General features: G+C 50.2%; 1 protein-coding gene and 1 long non-coding RNA gene across 5 annotated transcripts in view; one reads left to right on the top strand and one right to left on the bottom strand.

Moving 5' to 3' along the window:
* Window positions 1–3,989: 3,989 nt before the first annotated feature.
* LOC132013555 (uncharacterized) lies at window positions 3,990–18,946 on the top strand. 3 transcript variants are annotated; one of them, XR_009403033.1, is made up of 6 exons: window positions 3,990–4,062; window positions 6,150–6,315; window positions 6,870–6,941; window positions 10,153–10,232; window positions 14,361–14,480; window positions 18,859–18,946. It is a non-coding gene; the product is annotated as an uncharacterized LOC132013555 (long non-coding RNA). The 3 variants fall into 3 exon arrangements; XR_009403032.1 differs by lacking the exon at window positions 6,870–6,941; XR_009403034.1 differs by lacking the exons at window positions 6,870–6,941; window positions 14,361–14,480; window positions 18,859–18,946 and adding an exon at window positions 11,981–12,063.
* The window catches only part of TTLL4 (tubulin tyrosine ligase like 4), a 34,223-nt gene continuing 21,919 nt past the window's right edge, over window positions 7,639–19,942 (bottom strand). For both annotated transcript variants that reach the window (XM_059393490.1, XM_059393489.1), the window contains 17 exons: window positions 19,357–19,466; window positions 18,902–18,965; window positions 16,866–16,987; window positions 16,341–16,451; window positions 15,896–15,972; window positions 14,978–15,169; window positions 14,795–14,877; window positions 14,443–14,571; window positions 12,916–13,038; window positions 12,516–12,614; window positions 12,076–12,210; window positions 11,550–11,687; window positions 10,100–10,202; window positions 9,304–9,514; window positions 9,090–9,160; window positions 8,629–8,714; window positions 7,639–8,193 (listed from right to left, as the gene is read on the bottom strand). In XM_059393490.1, the coding sequence (XP_059249473.1) occupies window positions 7,914–8,193; window positions 8,629–8,714; window positions 9,090–9,160; window positions 9,304–9,514; window positions 10,100–10,202; window positions 11,550–11,687; window positions 12,076–12,210; window positions 12,516–12,614; window positions 12,916–13,038; window positions 14,443–14,571; window positions 14,795–14,877; window positions 14,978–15,169; window positions 15,896–15,972; window positions 16,341–16,451; window positions 16,866–16,987; window positions 18,902–18,965; window positions 19,357–19,466 (2,134 nt within the window). In that variant the 3' untranslated portion in view covers window positions 7,639–7,913. The remainder of the gene's footprint in view (window positions 8,194–8,628; window positions 8,715–9,089; window positions 9,161–9,303; window positions 9,515–10,099; window positions 10,203–11,549; window positions 11,688–12,075; window positions 12,211–12,515; window positions 12,615–12,915; window positions 13,039–14,442; window positions 14,572–14,794; window positions 14,878–14,977; window positions 15,170–15,895; window positions 15,973–16,340; window positions 16,452–16,865; window positions 16,988–18,901; window positions 18,966–19,356; window positions 19,467–19,942) is intronic.

The following is a 19,942-nucleotide window of genomic DNA, read 5'->3' as shown; positions in this document are numbered from 1 at the left end:
TCCTGAGCCCTCTCCCTGTCCCTCTCTTGTGTGGAGTACTCTTCTTTGGGAATTCACCTGTGAATTCCTGGCCTCCCAGCTCCTAGTTCCCCTTCTTTAGCTCAGGGGCTCTGCCAAGCTCCACCTGGGGTCCAGTTCCTCGAGCCTTGGTCTAGAAACTCTCTCCAGGTAGTAAGCTGGGCAACCACAAGAATCATATTTTTTGTTTCCCATCTCTCAGGTCACTGTCATATGCTGCCTGATGTCCAGTGTCTGAAAATCATTATTTCATATTTTGTCCATTTTTTCGTTGTTTCATGGGGGAGGGCAAATCTAGTCCATGTTACTTTATCTTGGCTGAAATAATCACATTGATTTTTTTTAATAACTTTTTAAAAAAGATTTTATTTATGTGACAGAGAGAGATCACAAGTAGGCAGAGAGGCAGGCAGAGAGAGGGGGAAGCAAGCTCTCTGCTGAGCAGAGAGCCCAATGTGGGGCTCAATCCCAGGACCCTGAGATCATTACTTGAGCTGAAGGCAGGGGCTTTAACCCGCTGAGCCACCCAGGCGCCCCAATCACATTGATTTTAAATTAGCAAACATTCTTGATTGCTGTCTCCCTTAAAAATTGCTCTTGACTCCCAACATATGTTATCTTTTATACTGAGGAGTTGGTTTACCATCTCCAGTATTAGGAGAGAGAGTTGTCAAGATAGATGTTAGATGGGAGTTGACAACTCTCTTTAAGGAGATATTACAGGTATCTCCGTAGAATTTAAGATATTACAGATATCTCTGAAGGATTAATTAGCTACGGGTTGATTGCTATGATGGATAACCCTAGTCTTGAATTTGGCTTCTCATATAAATAAAATAAAATCTAATTTGCAGTTTGAACTTCTAGACTCCATTTTATGAAGTCTCTCCTTTTTTTTTTTTTTTTTTTTTTTACAGCTGCATCTCTGGGATATATCGTGGCTATGTAATCCGTAGGAAATCTGTAAGTATAAATGTAGGCCATTTTATTCTAGAGTAAAAGGAAGCAGTTTTATTTAGAGTGGTATGAATAAAATAGATCTTTATTTTAAAAAGATTTTATTTTGGAGAGAGAGAGCACACACACGAGAACAGGAGGAGAAACAGAAGGGGAGAGAGAGGGAAAGAATCTTTAGCGGACTCCATGCTCAGAGTAGAGCCTGATGTAGGGCTTGATCCCACGACCATGAGATCATGACCTAAGCCGAAACCAAGAGTCAGCTGATTAATGGACTGCACTACTCAAGTGCTCCTGAAATATATATTGAGACAAAAGAAAGAAAAGGAAAACCCAGAAATCTGGAGATGTGCCACAAATCACCAAATAATGGTGTTGGGAATTTCTTTTGACAACTGGCAAAAATTTTTGTTTGGCCATGTACTATCTATTTCATTGTTTTCAGTGAGGGACAATGTGTAGGAAAAACACATTTTTTAGGAAATGTGTAGGAAAAACACATCTCCCCTTATATGGGGAAAAAACCACTAAAAATCGTTTCTAAATCATTTAATTATTACTTTATAACTGTTAGGGTACCTTTGACCATACGATGAATTCACTGTCACATTTGTCAATCTTCTAATATATTTTACTCTTTTTGGCTTCACCATCCATCCTTCCTTCGGGCCAGCACTTCCCATCGATTTCCAAAGTCTGTAACTGCTACAAGGCAGTTTGTCTTTTCTATAATGTTATATAAGTGGAATCATAACATATAGAGTTCTGGGGCACCTAGGTGGCTCAGTTGGTTGGGGGGCTGCCTTCAGCTCAGGTCATGATCCTGGAGTCCTGGAATCGAGCCCCGTGTCAGGCTCCCCACTCAGAGAAGAGTCTGCTTCTCCCTCTAACCTTCTTCCTTCTTGAGCTCTCTCGCTCTCTCTCTCAAATAAATGAATAAATAAATAAAATCTTTTAAAAAATACATAGTTCTTTGTTTCTGGCTTCTTTGACTTAGCACAGTGCTCTTAAGATTCCTCCATATTGTTGCATGCATCAGTTTATTTTATTTTATTTTATTTTATTTTGAGAAAGAGCGAGAGAGAAAGAATGTAAGTGTGTATGCCAGGACAGGGGGCAGGGAGAGGCAGAGGGAGAGGGAGAGAGAGAATCCTAAGTAGGCTCGACACCGGGCACAGAGCCTATGTGGGGCTTGATCTCAGGCGCCTGAGATCATGACCTGAGCCAAAGTCAAGAGTCAGGCGCTTAACTGATTGAGCCTCCCAGGCCACCCAGTTTACTTATTTTTTATACCTAAGTAGTATTGAACAGATATGTCACAGTTTGTTTACTCAGTAGTTGTTGGATATTTGGGTCATTTCCAAGTGTTTGCTACTACAAATACAGCTGCTATGAACATTTGCGTGCAGGAATGGGCTGCTGGGTCATATGCTAATATAGCATGGTCATATACTAATATAGCATATTAGCATATGACCCAGAAATTCACTCCAAGAGTATGTTTCACTTTACAGGAAACTATGAAACTGTTTCCTGATGTACCATTTTGCATTTCCACCAGCAATGTATGCATTCCGGTTGCTCTGTATTTTCAGTCTTTTTCATGTGACCCACCCTACTACATAAATGGTGTCTTCTTGTAGTTTTTCCTGTATTTTGGTTTTCTTTTGTTTTGCCTCCTTCCTACCCCCACTCCCTTATGTCAAGGGCTAACTTTCAATAGATCCCAAGGAGGGAACTGTTCAGCTACACAGCAACCTAGACCCAGAAGCAGGTCCTCTACAAATAGCTTAACCCGAGGTTCTCCTTGAACGTGCCTTGCCCGGCGTGCAGCCACACCTGCGTCTCTGGAGGAGTGGCTCTCCACTCAGGATGCTGCTCAGGGTGCCCCTGCAAGATGCCCTCTCATTTGGCTTCAATAACATTCTGACTTAGAGGTTCAGTTATAATCCTAAATGGTAGCTTCATCCCATTGGCTCTTCCTGAGGTATATATAACAAATCACTGAACCTGCCTCATTATGGTTTAAATGCACTTTCCTGACAGCTAATGTTAAAGGGTTGCATCTTTCTGAGCTAATTATCTTGATGAAATCATCAGGTTTAGTATCTCATGAATAGTATTAGAGTACATTTGATTTGTTTTATAATAGCATTGTGCTATTGTAACAGTATCGTATAACTGTTGAAACAGTAACATGCTAGGTTACTGTTACTTCATGGAAGAAGTGTTTTGGGCGGTGATATCTTATTTTAGAATCTATTTTTTAAAGATTTTATTCATTTATTTGACAGACAGAGATCACAAGTAGGCAGAGAGGCAGGCGGGGGGGTGGGGGAAAGCAGGCTCCCTGCTAAGCAGAGAGCCCGATGTGGGGCTCGATCCCAGGACCCTGAGACCATGACCTAGGCTGAAGGCAGAGGCTCTAACCCACTGAGCCACCCAGGCACCCCTATTTTTTTTTAAAGTATTATTTAAATAATGTCTATACCCCATGTGGGGCTTGAATTCATGACCCCAAGATCAAGAGTCACATGTTCTTCTGAGCCAGCCAGGCACCCCTAGAACCTATTTTAAATCTGCACTAAATGTTAATCACTTTGCCTTGTGCTTTACATCCATCCCCTGCCTCCCATTGAACCCTTGTAACTACCCTATGAAGTATGCTTTGGTCTCCCCATTTCACTAACTGAAGCTCAGAGAGAAAAGAGGTTTTCAAATGTGTTAGCTTTTCCAGTGACGGTCCCTAGCGCTGTGTCCGTTATAACAAAAGCACCAACTGGTTTTAGAAAGTAACTATCGATCTTTCTTGTGTGCTTTCATCTATGTAGGCAACCTGCCAAGAGCAACGTTAAGATTGCTTCCAGCTTTCAGTGCTCCGAAGCTAATGAAAGGTCATGTCAGAAGAGCATCTATCGATCCTTGGACATTAACAAGGATGGCAAACTCAGCTCAGGTGGGGGCAGGGGCAGGGTCCAAAGGCCTGGAAGGTCTGAGAGGCTGGGTCAGAGTCCCAAAAGGCCTGAAACAGAGGTCCCTCAGCTACACATCTCTGAAAAGTCTCAAAGCAGTTGGGGGATTCAACCAGTAAGTACACAGCTTAATCTTAAGTCTTTTTCTTTTTTTAAGATTTTATTTATTTATTTGAAAGAGAGAGAGAGTGTGTGTAAGAGGGGGAAGGTCAGAGGGAGAAGCAGAGCAGGGAGCCTGATGTGGACGGATCCCAGGACTCCAGGATCATGACCTGAGCCAAAGGCAGTTGCTTAACCAACTGAGCCACCCAGGCATCCCTAATCTTGTCTTAAAGGGCAAATGCAGAGGAAAGGAGAAGGGGAGGTCCCCCCCGCTGCCTTTGGTGACTCCCTTATTCAACTAATTCAGCTGACAGGGATGTGGAAGTACTTACCATGGGCTGGGTTATCCACATCCTTCGCTGGCCTAGGGGCAAACCATGTGCTGTTTGCTCTTGGTTTTAGGGATAGTTGCCCTTAATAGCCCAAAAGCTTAGGAATGCACCTGTAACAATTGTCGCTTGGCACATGTTGTGCATGTTCTTTGGCTCCGGTTCCAGTTCAAGGTCTCCCACTTTCTGGACCCCGCTCTTTCCCCTCCCAGCCACCAGGTCCCCAGTGCTCCCTTGCCCTCCCTTTTCTATCAAAAAGGGGATTTCTCTTGGGATAGGATGGAATAATTGCACTCAATTCACATACTTGCAATGCTTAATGTGTTTCCTGTCCAACGGAATTTGTGTTTTGTAAAATATGTATATTTTAAATTTTATTTATTTGATGGAGAGAGAGTGAGAGAGAGCACAAGCCGGGGAGCAGCCAGAGGGAGAGGGAGAAGCAAGCTTCTTGCGGAGCAGGAAGCCCAATGCTGGGCTCAATCCCCAAACCCTGGGATCGTGACCTGAGCTGAAGGCAGACATTTAACCAACTGAGTCACCCAGACGCCCCAAGTATTCTGTAAAATATTAACCAAAGAAACCCCCAATGAAGAGTAAAACAGTAGACTGAATAATGCTGGCAGTGTTTGTGTGGAGGATGATGAGGTAATATGGAGTCCGTCTTGGCTTTCCTCCCCTCTAAAATGTCTCAGCTGCTTCACTTCCCTTGTGGAAAGGGTTTTCCATTTCATGCCTCATCTCCTAGCCAAAGAACAGAGCTTGACAGCAAATGGAGAAAGCAGTAACCATGTATTAAGTTCCCTTTACGTACTACATACTTTTACCATGCCTTGCTTAATTTTCACAGCCCTGCAATGTAGGTATTATATTCATGTTATTTAAAATACCCGACTTAAGGGGTGCCTGGGTAGCTCAGTCGCTTGGGCATCCAACTCTTGGCTTCGGCTTGGGTGGTGACCTCAGAGTAGTGGGAATGAGCCCTGCATCGGGCTCTACGCTCGTTGCGGAGTCCGCTTGAGATTCTCTCTCTCCCTCTGCCTCCTGCCTCTCCCCCCAACTCATGTGCTCTCTCTATAATAAATAAATTAAATCTTAAACACCTGACTTAAAAAAGTTAGATCACCTGTGCAAGGTCACAAAGCAGAACTGGGATTAGAATCCAAGGTCAGACTACAAGGTCCCTGTTCTCTTCCTATCACAAGGCCACCTCTTCATTAGTATTCATTCTAAAGTAGCTTCTGATCAATCCTGAGTGAACCTGAAGTGAACGGGAATAGGGACCACCCTCTGTGCCCCCACCCCAGATCCTCACTCCATTAATCCAGAAATACCCCGTATTTCTCCCTGGTCTCCAAGCAGGGAGTGGGTGTGAGTTATCAACTTAGAAAAACAGCAGACACGTTCTGACATTTACCCTACTATAGTTCCAAAGTTAAACTTTGGAAAAATTTCATGACTTCCCCCAAAGTCCTTATTTAGCTGAATACCTTATACCATGGGTATTCACTGCTAAACATGTGCGCTGAATGCTCTAGCAAGATCCAATTTTCTCTCAAGGGTGAAGGGGGAACATAAGCCCCATTCCTTTTTCCCACCCAGTAAAACACGCACACCTTCAGATGCTGTGATGGGATGGAAATGAAAAATAATGTCTGCACAAACATGCTCTAAACCACCAAGGACACTTATTTTCATTACTTACTTAACTCAGCCCTCCCCCTATCCCCCATGCCCACGCTCTCGCAATGCCGGTCCCCTCTCGTTACAGGGATGTCGTCTGGGGACCCTCAGATGTCGGGCCGAAGACCTGCAGTGGCTTTCCAAGGAGTAAACCAGCACGGCTTGCCGGACCAGCCACCCCAAAAATACTGGAGCAGGGCGCTCGCTTTGTGAGGAAGGCCACACATCCTTCCCTCATCCCCGGGTCTGGCACGGTGCGTGTGGGTCGGACAAGGGAGCTGGCTCCAATCCTGTCATGAGGGTTTAGCTGGCCTGCCAGGACCTCTCTGCTGGGCCCAACTCTGATGTCCCCTTCCTGCTGAGTGGCAGGTGCTACCCCAGGACATTGCCACCAAGCTTTCTTCACAATTGTCAACATGGCCTTCACATTGCCAGCATAGCAATCTACTGGGTGGCCTTGAACTCAGGCAGGCCTCTAGGTGGCTTTTCCATGGCTCCATCCCAACTTGCCATGTAGAACTCCAGGAGCCACAAAGCAGGGTAACTGTCCTTCCAAAACTTGGAGAGAACAAAGGTAGAGAGCCCAGGGCCAGGTGGCTGCTCACTGGGCACGGCTACTAGGAAACCAGAGACCACAGGGCTGGGGAGGGAGCCAGTAGCTACCAGGAGGTGCGGGGCCGAGGAAGGGCACAATCTGGGGGGAAAAGCACCTTTCTGATCTGCACTATCACACCGCATGCTTCTCCCGGACGCCACTCTGCTTCCGGAGGAGCATACCTCCTAATTTGGATGCCCGTGTTCCTCGTAGGCACGGTTTACCCAGTCAACACTCACCCCACATTGCCATTTTACTGACTCCTGGGGAGGGAGGCAGATTCAGGTAAGACTACAAGAATTTCGTCAGCGGTCCTACCAGAAGGCCATCCTACAGGGGTGACTGCTCCTGAAATCCACCTGCTGTGCCACCAGACTCTGTGTGTCCTTGTGACCTGTGAGCCAGACCCTGCTGATCAGAGACTGCAAAAGGGGTAAGCAGAACCCCTCTGTGTTGCGGGGAAATCACAGCTCCTGCCGCCTTCCCCTGGATTGTGCCCTTCGATGCATGGACACAGACCACAGCCACTGATTATCTGGGCTCCTTCACTGGGGCTGCAGGAGGTTTGCAAAGCTCACAAGACCTCTCACCTCACAGAGCGCTAAGAACTACCATCCATGAAAGAGAAGTCCAGAAGGCTGAACAGGTAGCAACTTGAGGTCAGAACAGGAAGGCTCAGGAACGCTAGCTCCTGGGTACATGAAAGAAGTGAAGGCCCCAGGACCAGGACGACAGGAAATGGGTTTATCACAGGTGGCCTCGCCTTGCCTATCTACTGAAGAAGTCTGAAGGGTACTCAAAGTGGCTCCTTCGGACAGGGTATGGGGTGCGGGGACCTGAGAGGGTGAGGACCTTTGGAGGGACTGCCTCAGTTACAGGCAAAGGACTTTAGGCTCAAATATGTTTGGTGCGTTTTCCCCTCTAGAGCTGTAACTTCTCACCATACCAAGGTCGAAAACAAACCACACACGGCTCTCTGAAGTTAGAAACCAAACCCTGCTTTATAAGGCTGAGTGGCCATCAGTGGCTTTTCTGCAGAGATAAGAGGTACCAGCCAGTGAACCTTCCTCACCTTCTCCCCATTCCCACCACCCCTCCATCCCTCCAGATACCCATCTCTGCAATTCAACCACTTCAAAAAAAATACTTGAGGAAGGGGCTGGGGCTCAGGCTGGCTAGCCAGCCAGCCGGCCGGCCAGTTTCCATGAGGTAGCTAACACCGGTGCTCCTAGGTGGGGGCTAGTGGAGAGAGGCCAGTCACGAGCTCACGGCAGCCAGGAGTGAGTCACCGGTTGACTGGGAGGTGGGGGAAGCAGAGAGTCTCGAGGTCTGCCCAGAGTACTTCATCAGAGGTAACATCTGGGTGGAGAGGCTGGGCTCTTTGCTGGAGAGGCTGGGCTCTTTGCTGGTGTCCTCAAGGTCCTTGGAAGAGCTGGGTTTCCCGGGGAGAGGAGAAAGGCCAGCTTGGGTCTTCTTGGGCTTAGGGATGGTCCCGTCTTCAGAGGGCGGTATGCTTCCCTCGGAGAAGCTGTGTTTCCTGAAACAGGTGGGGAAAGAAATGGCTGAGATGGCTGTGTAGCTGGGACTTTAGCCTGCAATCTGCCTTCAGAGTCTGGACAGGCATTTCCAGCCTTCCGGGACTAACACACCATGACTAGATGGAGATAGAACCACAAAACACATCTTCTTTATCTGAAGGCGGAGAGCTTGGTGCAAATGTGAACACGTGAGAGGAGGCCTCAAGGAGCCCGCAGGCGGCGGGCACAGCTGAGACGGGCTGCGTGGGCAGGTGAGCCACACTCCAGCTCAGCTGCACCGGGCACACGGGGAGCCACCAGGCAGAGATGGTGGCTGCGTTCCCACCCCCACCCCCAGTGGAGAACGCTGAGCTCATCATCATCTGGGAGGAGAGTAAGAAGAAAACTCCCTGAACTCACAGCCAGCCCCTTTGCCTCGCCCAGACAGCACTCACCCCAGCTTGCCAGTCTCAGACTTGGAGAGTGCACTGAGCGCCATGTCACCCTTCGGGATGGTCAGAAGTGATGTTGGGAGAGACCACTAAAAGCAAAGGGAGCAGTGAGGCCAAAAGAGCTAGTCGGCCAGGAGTGCTCAGGGTCCTGGGACTCTCTCCCGACTCCACCTGAGTGATTGGGGGACTTGCCTCTTCCCTACCCTTCAGGCATGGGCCCATGTGGGACAAACATCTCCGTTTTCTCCAGATTTGGACCAGAAGCTACAAAGCACTCTGACCCTTGAAAGAAAGGCACCCAGGGAATCCTGGAGGCCATTATTCCTCTGAAAAGGAAGGGTCTGGAGACACAGGGGAGAAGTGAGAGGATCTGGACCTACAACCAACCTATGCTGTGCTCTTAAGCTGCACGGCCGAGGCTGCTGACTGGAGGTGCCCCCCGGCCCCGCAATGGCGTCACTCACCACTGGAGCAGAATCCGAGACGGCCCCTGTGTGGAACCCTTTGTAGCACCAACTGCGAAGCAGATCTACTCCTAGAACAAGATGAGCAGGGGTGGGACTTAAGAGGGTGCAATCAATTGGTGGACTCTTCTTGTCAGGGAGGCCCACTTCTTGGCCTACTAGGATTTAATCACTCACTACACACGGCCTCCTGTGGGCAGGGAGGATCCATTACCTTTGAGCTTGTTGCCATGGTACTTCTGTTCCCACTGGGTGGTGAGAATGTTGAAATATCGTGGCTGCTCAAAAAAGCGGAGATAGCGAGAGGAGATTCGAGAAGGAAAAATTCGTTCAAATTGCCCACGGCGAGAAAACTCATCTTCCATCTCAACCAGAATCCGCACGTCATCTGGCGTCAGGACGTCCAGCACAGATGCATAGAAGTCCTAAGGCCCAAGGAACGGAGAGGAAGAGGGTGGTTGGGTGGGAGGGTGCAGTGAGCACCGCTCTGAGGTCCTAAGGCTGCAGGACTCCCAAGGCAACACCGAGGCTGACTGTGGGTCAGCTTGGGACCCCATCTGTTCCCAGGCCTATGGCATTCTGCTGTCTGGAGAAGATACTCCAGAGCACAGAAGTTTTAAGAGGTTTGCTGGATGGAGTCAAGATCAGAATCTAGCAACGGAGACTCAGCAGCTGCCTTCGGACTACTACTCTCATCTACTCCAAGAACACAGAGAGCTCCCCTGGGGCTCAGTGCACCTCAAGGGAAGAAACCCAAAAGGTCGACAGCTCAGACAACAGGGGACGGCTATAACAGCATCAGGCGAGGAGCAGTGGTTGGCCACGTGGTAAAGGCCGTCAATTCTCTCCTGGAACCCCGCACAGGCCAGCAGATCCCTTCACGCCAAGGGACCCCGAAGCTGGGTTAGGAAACCCTGTCTTGGAGAGAGGGAAAACTGCTTGCCTTGGGCTCCCAAATGTCTCACCACGGAAACTTTGTTGGCACTTGGGGGTGGAGGGTAATCTCCTACCTGATCAGGAATTTTCTGGGTCAGATAATAGGCTTTCTTCATCTTCTGTGCAGTGAAATGCTCCGGGGCCACTCGACACTTCTCTCTGGGGGAGCTGGGCAGGCTAACGCGGTGGATGGAAGAGAAACAAAGGGTAAGGTCAGCAGCTTCGCATCCTGAGGACACGTGGAAAGAGTATCCCTCTCAGGACCCTTAGCGTAGCTGGGGGAGGAAGACAACTCTTGGTTGGGGTCAGGGGACTCACTGGGGCACCAAGTTTAAGTGGTTTGTTGGAGGGAGTCACCCCCTTCTCGAGAGAAGACAAAGACGCTGGGACAGACACCCGTTACTTGCGTAGATGGGACAGCGATGCACTCTATGCAGTAGCCTGAGCACCGAAGAGCAAGTAGCACGGGGTAACTATAAGAGTTCAAGGCACCCTCACAGGCTGGTAAGAAAAGGGAGGGACTGCTGTGTGCATGAGTTCAGTTGCATTTGGTGGGCAGCCCCTCGATACCCAGCTCGGCACTGGCTGTGCAAACCAGGCACACTCCAGGACTCCCTGCCCTGCTTCCCCAGCCCCGGCACCATCACTACTGTGCAGAGACACAAAGATGGCCTCCACAGAGCCCATGGGGCAGTGGGTGTCAAGTGACAGCCAGCCAGAGCCACACTGGAATCCACAAGATGCGGTGGGGAAAGCAAATGTTGTTCCCAGCGAATTGGGAGTGGAATCCCAGCTCTCCCACTCTGTAGTGGAATAACCATGGGTGGGCTGCCTAATTCCAGGGATTTCCAGTCTCTGCATCTGTCAGCTGAGGACACGGATACCAGCCTCGTGGGCTGAAGTGGAGAGGAGTTACAGGTTTCTCCTGACACACAGCAAGGTCCCAACCAAGTATCAGCTCCCTCCCCTCAAGAGTGGTTCTAAGAGGTCTGGGGCTATGGTGGAGCTGGCTTCACACAGATGCCACCCACAGCTAGGTTCTCGTGGGTGGGTGATCCCAGCGGGGAGATCTGACTGAGGGAGGGTGTCAGGACGAAGAAAGCCCATGAGCGGAGGAGGGGACATTACGGAGGACAAGTGAGAAGCCACGCCCATTTCAGAGAGGAGATGCCATTCACCGATCCTTCAACTCTGGGCTTCTGGGAGCAGCTGCCTGGTCAGAGCACAGGAGCCAGGAAGGGGAGGAGAGGGAGGGACACCTGGGAAAAGGAGGCCGCGGCCTCGTGTGTCCCTGTGAGGAGTTTAAAGCTGATTCTCCAGGCCCTGTGGAGATTCCTGAGCCCTGAGTGATAAAACCAGCCATACTTTTCAGGGGCATTGACGTGGGAAGAGGTGCGCAGGAAGACTTTGGGGGCAGAGTGTGCAGCACAGGAGACCAAGCAGGAAGGGGTGCTTGGGCTCTGTTCCTTCCCACAGTCCCCAGGGGCCAGCTCGTGAGCCACAGGACTGAGCACAGAGGCTGACCTGGTGCTGGCGCTGCCGGGGCTGCTGGAGCTGGGCACGATGTCCTCTGCATTGGGTAGGACGAAGCCTGCCAGGTTCAGAAGGTCCCGGATCATCTGGCCTTTGATGCTGATGTCCAGTGGGGAGCTGGAGTGGAGGCTTCAGGGAAAGGGTACAAGGGGCAGTAGAACAGCTTCTGGCCACGCGCCCGAGTCAGCGCTAATCCGTGGACACCCTGTCTTCCCGATCCCTAAGCACCGTCACGAGGGACTTGCTGCCCCACAGAGAGTGATCACCTCACTCGGGGTGGTTCCCGACTACTGCCTTTGTTTGCCAGGGGAAAGCACATGGTAGGGATCAAGTTGAAGAGAGCAACTTCTTGAGAAAATGGCTTAGAATGAGTAAAGGAATGAAAAACAGATCACGAAGGGAAAACACAAAATCTATTGCAGGAAAGGTCTCCCCGAAGTCAGCAAGACCAGAGCGGAAAGAGGATCGTGAGGACACAGGCAGGGCTGTGCTCCGAGTGCCCCAAGAACCCACTTACCTCGGGGAGATGTTGACTTCCAGGACCCAGGGCTTGAGGTTTTCGTCCAGCATGATGTCAAAACCGAAGAGCTCGTGGCAGCTGTAGGGCCGTCGCACATACATCTTCAGCAGGCTGGTCACGTAGGGCTCTGACCTGGTCACAGAGAAGACCACATCTTAAGCCCAGCTCCTCCTGCAGGGCCCATGTTATAGCTGCCCAGAGATGGGAGAACATTAGAACCCCAGGAAAAGCAGTTCCCTAGGGAAGCCTCTGATCTGGAGCCAAATTCTGGAGAGGAAGTTCAGTAAAAAGGCAGAATTCTAGCCACTCCTTCCTATTTCTGGTCCTCAGAAACTGACGCCCGGTGTGGTCAGTGTCTGGGGCACAGCCCCGTGTAGGCCCGTGAAAAAAGGGGAGGCCACGGAAGGCCCCACACCCAGGGTAGCAGCGTGACTCACGAGATGATGGTTTTGACAACAACATCCTTTATCTTCTCCCAGATGGCATCACTGTTGACTCCCTTCTGGCTCAGGTAGTTCCATAAAGCCTTCAGTGCCCTGCAAGGCAGGGGTGGAGTGGGGGTGGGGTGGGGTTATATTCTATGAACCAGTGATGACGAAAAGAGAAAGAAAAAGGAGTAAGAGATCCAAAGGCACTCTCTCCATGTCTCTTTTGATGTTTTCAATTCAGAAAGAGAGGAGCTTGGATGAAAACAGACCAAATCTGAATTGCCCAGTGTTTATATGACCTTTGGGTTTTACATCAATCCTCATTGACCATGCCCCTGAACCTCCCCAAAGCCCAGAACCCTGTGTTCCCCTAGGTCTCTGCCTGACGGGGACGCAGCCTGACGGGTACCATTTGTGGCCCTGGCAGGCTGTTTCATCCGCATTGGCCTGGTACTCAGCATTCTTTTTATTGACACTGTAGTTGGTCAGGTGCATGAACTTATTGCCAAGGCTCTTCATGGAAGGGGAATACCTAGAAGTGAGGAGAAAGGCAGAGGTAAGACAGGGAGACAGCAGGTGGACAGAGATCCAAACATTTCCCCAAATCTCAAGGCAGTAAAGGACAAGTAAACAGATCGTTCCAGATGCATAAGAGCCTAAGAAGTACGTCTGTTGGCAAGGTTTCTAGAACACCACAGCTCCTTTATCATGAACAGCTCACAAAACTCAGGAAAAGTTTACTTATGTTTACTCATTTCTTATATAAGATGACGAAAGATACAGCCAAGCTCAAGAGAAGCACAGGGCAAGGCATGTGGGATTGATCGCCTTCAGCCCACCTCAGTCCTGCAGGACACAGCCCACAGTCACTGAGGTAGAGAACCTTCTCGTTTCCTCTTCCCCATGTGACAATGCGATTTATAGTAAGAAACTTACATCCATGTCCCTGTCCCTGGTTCCTGGCACAGAGTTCCTAAATCCCTTACAAATTCCCCAGTGATAAGAGCACTATCAGACCATCTTTTGATCTTTGATCCCAGTTCCTGACACACAGCTCCTGAAACCCTTGTAATTTCCTGGGCAATAGGAGCGTCTTGTGTTCTAATGAGGCAACTTTGGGTGGGCTCCTGGATAGGGTCTGATCACCAGACAGACCAACCCATGATTAGAAGCTTGGAATTTTCGGCCCTGCCCCCTTTCCCCCCTTAAGAGGGAGAAGGGCTAAAAACAGAATCAATCATGCCTACGTGATGAAGCCTCCCTAAAATCCCCAAATACAAGGTGCGTGTTCTGGGTGGGGGATCCTGTGGGATGTGCTGGGAGTGGGGCCCTGAGAGGGCCAGGGTGCGGGGCACCCCTTGTCACACACGCCGCCCTGTGCCTTGTCTCCTCTGACATCTCACCTGGGCTCTTCTCTCTGGCTGTTAGCCTGTAACCAAACTTTACGATCTGCTATGATGAGCTGCTCTGACAAATTAATGGAAGCTGAGAAGGAGGTTCCGGGAACCTCTGACTTCCAGCTGACCGATAAGAAGCATAGGCACCTGGACTGGTGACCGGCATCTGAAGCAGGAGGAAGGGGCAACCTCATGACACGGAGCCCCAAGTTGGGGGCTCAGACTCTGGTGGCGGGTGTGTGTGGGGGGGGGTGGCCAGTGTCAGACGGGAGTTAAAATGCAGGATACCCAGCTGGCGTTGCAAAGAACTGCCTCCTGTGGGGAAAAGTCCCACGCATTTGGTGACCAGAAGTGGCAGAAGTGTTCAGTGTGATAGGAGACACACAAGAGGAAAGGAAGATTGGGTTTTCCAGATACACCTACTTCTCCTTTGCCCACACAATGTGTTGTTTTTCAGCCCAGCATCCTCCAGTTCCCCTCATTCTCAGGAAAACAAGTCCCCAGAGCTGTCAGGGTGAGGCCTCAGCACGACCACGTACTTGCAACTGGCAAAGCGGACAAGTCCGTCGGAAAAGAGGTAAATCCGCAGAGGATCGTAGGAGGTGACGTAAACATAGATTCGCAGGTCAAACTTGCTGCCACTGATGAGGTAGGGTTTGTGTAGATACCTAAACAGGGAATGGCCAGCCTCAGGGACGTGACTGATTGAGATGGGGCTCAGTACGTAAAACAGCAGAAGCCAGCGAACAGTCCCCAAAGTAAAGACCTTAAAACCACTGGCTGAAGGTCGAAGGCTGGGAGGACAAAGGGCAGGCAAACGCTCTAAAAAGGGACCCTCTGGGCTGGGGAGGTGGGAATGAGGAGTAGGGCGTGAGCTGGCGACAAGCTCACCTCTGTACCAGGAGGGGCCTTCGCTTGGGGAGCTGACTCCACTTGTGAATGACCTGGATGCCAATGCCTCGGGCTGACGCTGGCTAGAAGGCAAGTGGGAAGGAGAGGAGATTTGCCGCCGGCCCAACACGCCACCGCTCCCGCTCTCGGACCTCGGCCCGCTGCCTGCCACCATCTACTCACCGGTTTAACAATCCACTTCTGGCGGCTGCTGCTCTCCCAGGCTTTGCGCAGGAGCTTGGCATCCTGGGGCAGGATGAAGGACTGGGGGAAGAAACTGAACTCCTTCTTGCCAAAGCGGCTCTGCATGCGAGACAGGTTACGCCACAGCCGGTCCTTTCGCCCGATCTGGAAGGAACCTGGGAAGTGGTTCAGCTACAGACGGGACAAAGTGGGAGAGCAGGGAGAGGGCCTGGGTAAGGCAGGAGGAAGCCAGCAAGACTCACGGGGTCCTTTCAACCTCCTTAGCAGCACTCTGAGCTCTCAATCCACTTCTACCGTCACCATCTGATGGTAAGAACTCCCCTGCAGAGCACTCACCAAAAGATGATTAAAACACAAACAAAAAACACCAAAATGCAGTGCCCTCAAGGGGTAGATAGCTCATGAACAACCAGAGAACAGTGATTAAGTCAGACAAGATATTCCCTGTTAGTGTCTACTGCCATAACAGCCTGTATGGCAAAGACAGGAAAGCATCTGGCCTTCATTACATCTGGGGCAAGGGACTCCTCTGTCACAACAGGAGACCAGAGTCCTCTTTGTGCACACCCAGCTTGGAGGACTGGAGGCAATGCACAGCAGTCACAGCAGAGACAAAATTCACAGAAACAGATGTCACAGCTCAAGCCACATAGGAGAAGGAAGTGTTTTGGGGGGCTGCAGCTTGTCGGGGCACTGCAGTGCAGTGCACTGCGCCACTGGACGGCCGTGACCTGCGAGGGCCCCGCTGCCCGCTCCTCCCGCACCGCCTCTGCTCCTGGCTTCTCTGCACCGTCCTGGCTTCTCTGCAGTCACCCTCCTCTTCCCCGCCTGCCCATACCAACCACCTCCTGCCAGGTCCGAAGTTCAGGAGAGGGACTCCCCAGAAAGGACCCCTACCTTCTGATGCTCCCGAATAGATCGGAAACTAGGAGACTTCATGTGGTGACCCCAGCAGCCCAGCCAGTCGTCATTTCCTACAGGAGGCATACCAGGGAGTCAGTCCCGCTAGCAGCTCAGTCCTTGGGGCCGAGAGGCTCAGAGGCCCCGTCTAGACACACCGCTGGGCCCAGGCACAGCTCCCAGACCCAGGTTTCTAAGAGCTGCTGTGGAGCTGTCCTATGTGAGACCCTGGGGTCAGGAACAGAACAATGGCTCTCTGTCTTCTAACTTCAAGGACCAGGCTCCGGCCTGGAGAGACTTCAGAGCTATGTCTTCCTATGAGGTGGGAAATCCAGGCCAGGGTCCCTGCAGAGCAGGAGGTACGCAGGGTTCCCCCACCACCACCACCCTGAGGCCATCTGACGGGGCAGGGGACAAGCTCGCAGTAAGCCCGGTGACTCACTCTTGCTGATTTTGAAGTGGGACCGTCCAATGGTCTGCTTGACAATGTTGGGGGTCACAGTGCTCATCTTCCACCGGAGCAGCTTCCTCTGCTCCCAGGGAAGTTTCTCCACTGGGGAAAGGAATGGGGGGCGAGGGTGAAGGAGAGCAGGAGAGTCAGGGTTAGAAGTGGAAAGGTGGCGCCGCTGCCCAGCCTCCACTAGGGAGACCAGTCACTAAGAAGTGTTCTGGGCCAGAGTTTCAAAGAAGCACCCTTGGCAGGAAGAGGGGGCCCGAAGCGGTTGAGGAACACAGATCGGAGGGAGGTTGGCAGGAATGAAGCATGAGACGATGCAGCTGACAAGGGTCAGCTGAGGGAAAGACACGGAAAAGTTCCGAGTTATCAGTCTGGTGACCCAGGCGGGGAACTGAGCGCCAGAAAGGTCATTCTGAAAAGCCCCTTTCACCCCCCTGCCCACTGCTCCCAACTTGGCTAGCACCCTTCTCCTGGGGGCACTTTGGGGCTCAGACCCTTGGCCAGGGTTACCTCTCTCGTCCCGGGTGCCAAAATAGATGGTAGGGGGAACGTTGGGAAAGAGGCTGTAGACGAGGGCTGGCCGGACAACTTTCTCACTGGAGAGGGGTTTGGTCAGAATCTCTGCGCAGCTCCTACGATGCAAAACAGACGTGTGGTAGAGAAAGGGGAGGCCACGCCCCCAAAGTGCTGTCACTGTGTCCTTTCCTCAGGGGTGCGGTCTTTTGCACTGGGATTCCACAAAGACAAGTACTCAGTAAGTACTCTGCAACTACGAATCTCAACGGTGCCAGAGCTAACACCGGAACATGACACATAAAGGCCAGACTTTCCCATACTCCCTTCTGTGACACAGCTCCAACATTTCCCCTGACAAGCCATGGGCAGGGAAAGCCCTGGAAAAAGTGGTTCCGAGAGCAGGTATGCAACACTTGAACAAAGAGGAGTAAATGAGGAGAGAAAACGATATGGATAATGAAAAAGAAAGAAGAGCAGAAAAGACCTAAGAAGAAGTATAGAGAGTTTTAAAAAGAAAAAGGGGAAAAAGCAACAGAAAGGAAAGAAATAGGGATACTTCTAACTCATTTTATATTTAGGCTAATCTGAAGATGTGCAGATGCTCTCCATTTTGGAAAGGATCTGGGACATCCGTGTGGTAACGCAGGACTGGGAATCTGGAGCAGTGGGCCGCTGGGATCCAACCGTTGCTCTGACCATGGCGCAGCCAAGGCGATCTCAAGGGATCTCTAAAAACTGAACACCTCAGCTATCAGGTACAGGAGGAGAGAACCAGAGCACGTCTTTAAATAGCAGTGGGAAAGGAGAAAATAGTTATCACTCTCTCTGCTGAGCTGACATGACCCACAAAGATTACTATTTAAGATTAATCTTTAGCTTATAAAGAGCCATTCTACCTGTTATTTTGCAGCACAACAGAAATAGGCACTAGTATGGAAAACACTTTGGTTGTTTGAAATCGTTAAGATTATTTAAAAATGTTACTGGGTCCAGTTAAATACTAATTCTCAGCTAAGGAGTTCCAATGAATTCAACTCTCAATTCCTCGTTTCCAAAATATTTTATTTCAAAGTTTTTTAATTTATGGAGTATTAGAATTTAAAACTGCTGAAAATCAAGGAGAAGGAGTTAAGGCTTAGAAATAAGACAAGACAGGAATGTAAAATGGTAAAGCCACTCTGGAAAAGTTTTGGCAGTTTCTTAAAAAAACTAAAGCGGGGCGCTTGGGTGGCTCAGTCAGTGAACTAGGTCATGAGCTCAGGGCTGTGAGATCCAGCCCCGAGTCAAACTCCGCACTAGATTCTTTCCTCCTCCCTCCCCGTCTGCTCATCCCTCACGCTCACTCTCTCAAATAAATAAATAAAATCTTTAAAAAACACAACAATTAAACATGCAACTACCATACGACCCAGCAACTGCACTCCTGGACACTGACCTCAGAGGGACAAAGATTACGTTCACACAAAAATATGTACATCTCAGAACTGTGTCTGATAGTGGGGCACACTTATGATGTAAGGTGGCAATGACCCTTGTGGGTTGGCCAAATATTGTGTTTCTCCATTAACGCCTGATTAATTTTCTAAGCACTGCTTGAAATCCTTTTCTTTTTACTTGGAACAATTTCTTAGAAACTAACGACCAACTGCAGCCTAAGAAACATGGTACTATTTTTAAGCCTGAACGATAAAATATGCTTCTAGTCCCCTCCATTGGTCCTTATTTGAAAACTAAAGTCCCAAATGTCAAAATCTGGTAAAAATGAGTTACAGTTAACATGGCCATTAATGACTTTATAATCTTCTATTTTTCAAAGATTTATTTTATTTGAGAGAGAGTGTGTGCACAGGTGAGCAAGTGAGGGTGAGGGGAAGAATCTTCGAGCAGATCCCTGCTGAGTGCAGAGACCATAATCAGAGTTGAAACCCAGAGTTGGATGTTCAACTGACTGAGCCACCCAAGCACCCCTCTCTTTATAACCTTAAAGGGACAGCAAATAAGCCTGTACCAACGATCGAGACAACACTCACCGGGAGATCACCGCTACCGACTCGCTGGTGGACACGGCACTGAATGAGGAGCATTCTGAGTCTCCTGGAGGGGACAGAGCAGAGAAGTTCCACTGGCAGAGGCTGCTACACAAACCCACCACGCCCAGGCTGCGCTTCCTTGGGCATCCAGGCTCAGCCTTCCCGCAGAGCCACGAGCACCAACATGCAGCCTCACACGGCCTTCCGTGAGCTTGGCAGTAGCACAGAGGAAAGAAGACTGGTGGACCTCAGGGCTAGTGTACCAATTTCCCAGAAGCCACTGCTACCCTCAGACCCATAAGGCAAACGATTACTGCAGGTGATAAAGTGAGTCAAGGACCCAGCATACAACTGTCAGCCCCTTCTCTCGGGGGTGGTGACCACTTCCCAGCTGGGAGGGGAGAAGGCTCCTTACTTACCCTCTTCCTCTTCATTCTCATCATGGTCTTACTTACCCTCTTCCTCTTCATTCTCATCATGGCTGCAGCAGTCCTCCAAACCATCGACTAGCTCTTCTTCTAGATCTTCAGCCTCACCCAGGTCTAGCTGCGTGTCTGCAGGTGAACTATAAGAAAGAATCATGCCCCAGCCCAACCTCTGTAAGAGAGGTCACAGCTAGATTCTCATTGCTCCATCACCTCCCAGTGTTCGTCTCCTCCCCACTCGATGACTTGCTGTCTCTTGTCCAGATCTCACAACTCATTTTTCTGGCCCTCAGAGTTTCAGTCTAGCCATAGTTCCTCAACCCTACAGCCCCTGTTGTGCAGGGAGGCACTCCATCTCCCATCTTCTCCCTCATAGCACATCAGTGCAAAATTCTGCATATAAAACACCATCAGTGAGTGTCTGGTAATTGACTTCAAAGGCCCCTAGACCTCGGAATTCTGCACAAGGCCTTGGTGGACCAAGATTCCAGAGAAGTAACAAGGCACAAGAGAAGGAGCCAAGTTTGTGTATGCCCTAACTCTGAAATGGCTATCAAACAAGGAATGACAGAGAGTCTGCTTTGGTATGGAATTAAGTAGAAAAGTCGCAGGCCCC

This window comes from Mustela nigripes, chromosome 3 (genome assembly GCF_022355385.1).
Source record: "Mustela nigripes isolate SB6536 chromosome 3, MUSNIG.SB6536, whole genome shotgun sequence".
In the NCBI taxonomy this organism is placed as follows: domain Eukaryota; kingdom Metazoa; phylum Chordata; class Mammalia; order Carnivora; family Mustelidae; genus Mustela; species Mustela nigripes.
Note: the sequence above shows the minus strand (reverse complement) of the source record. Positions and strands in the feature narration are given on the sequence as shown.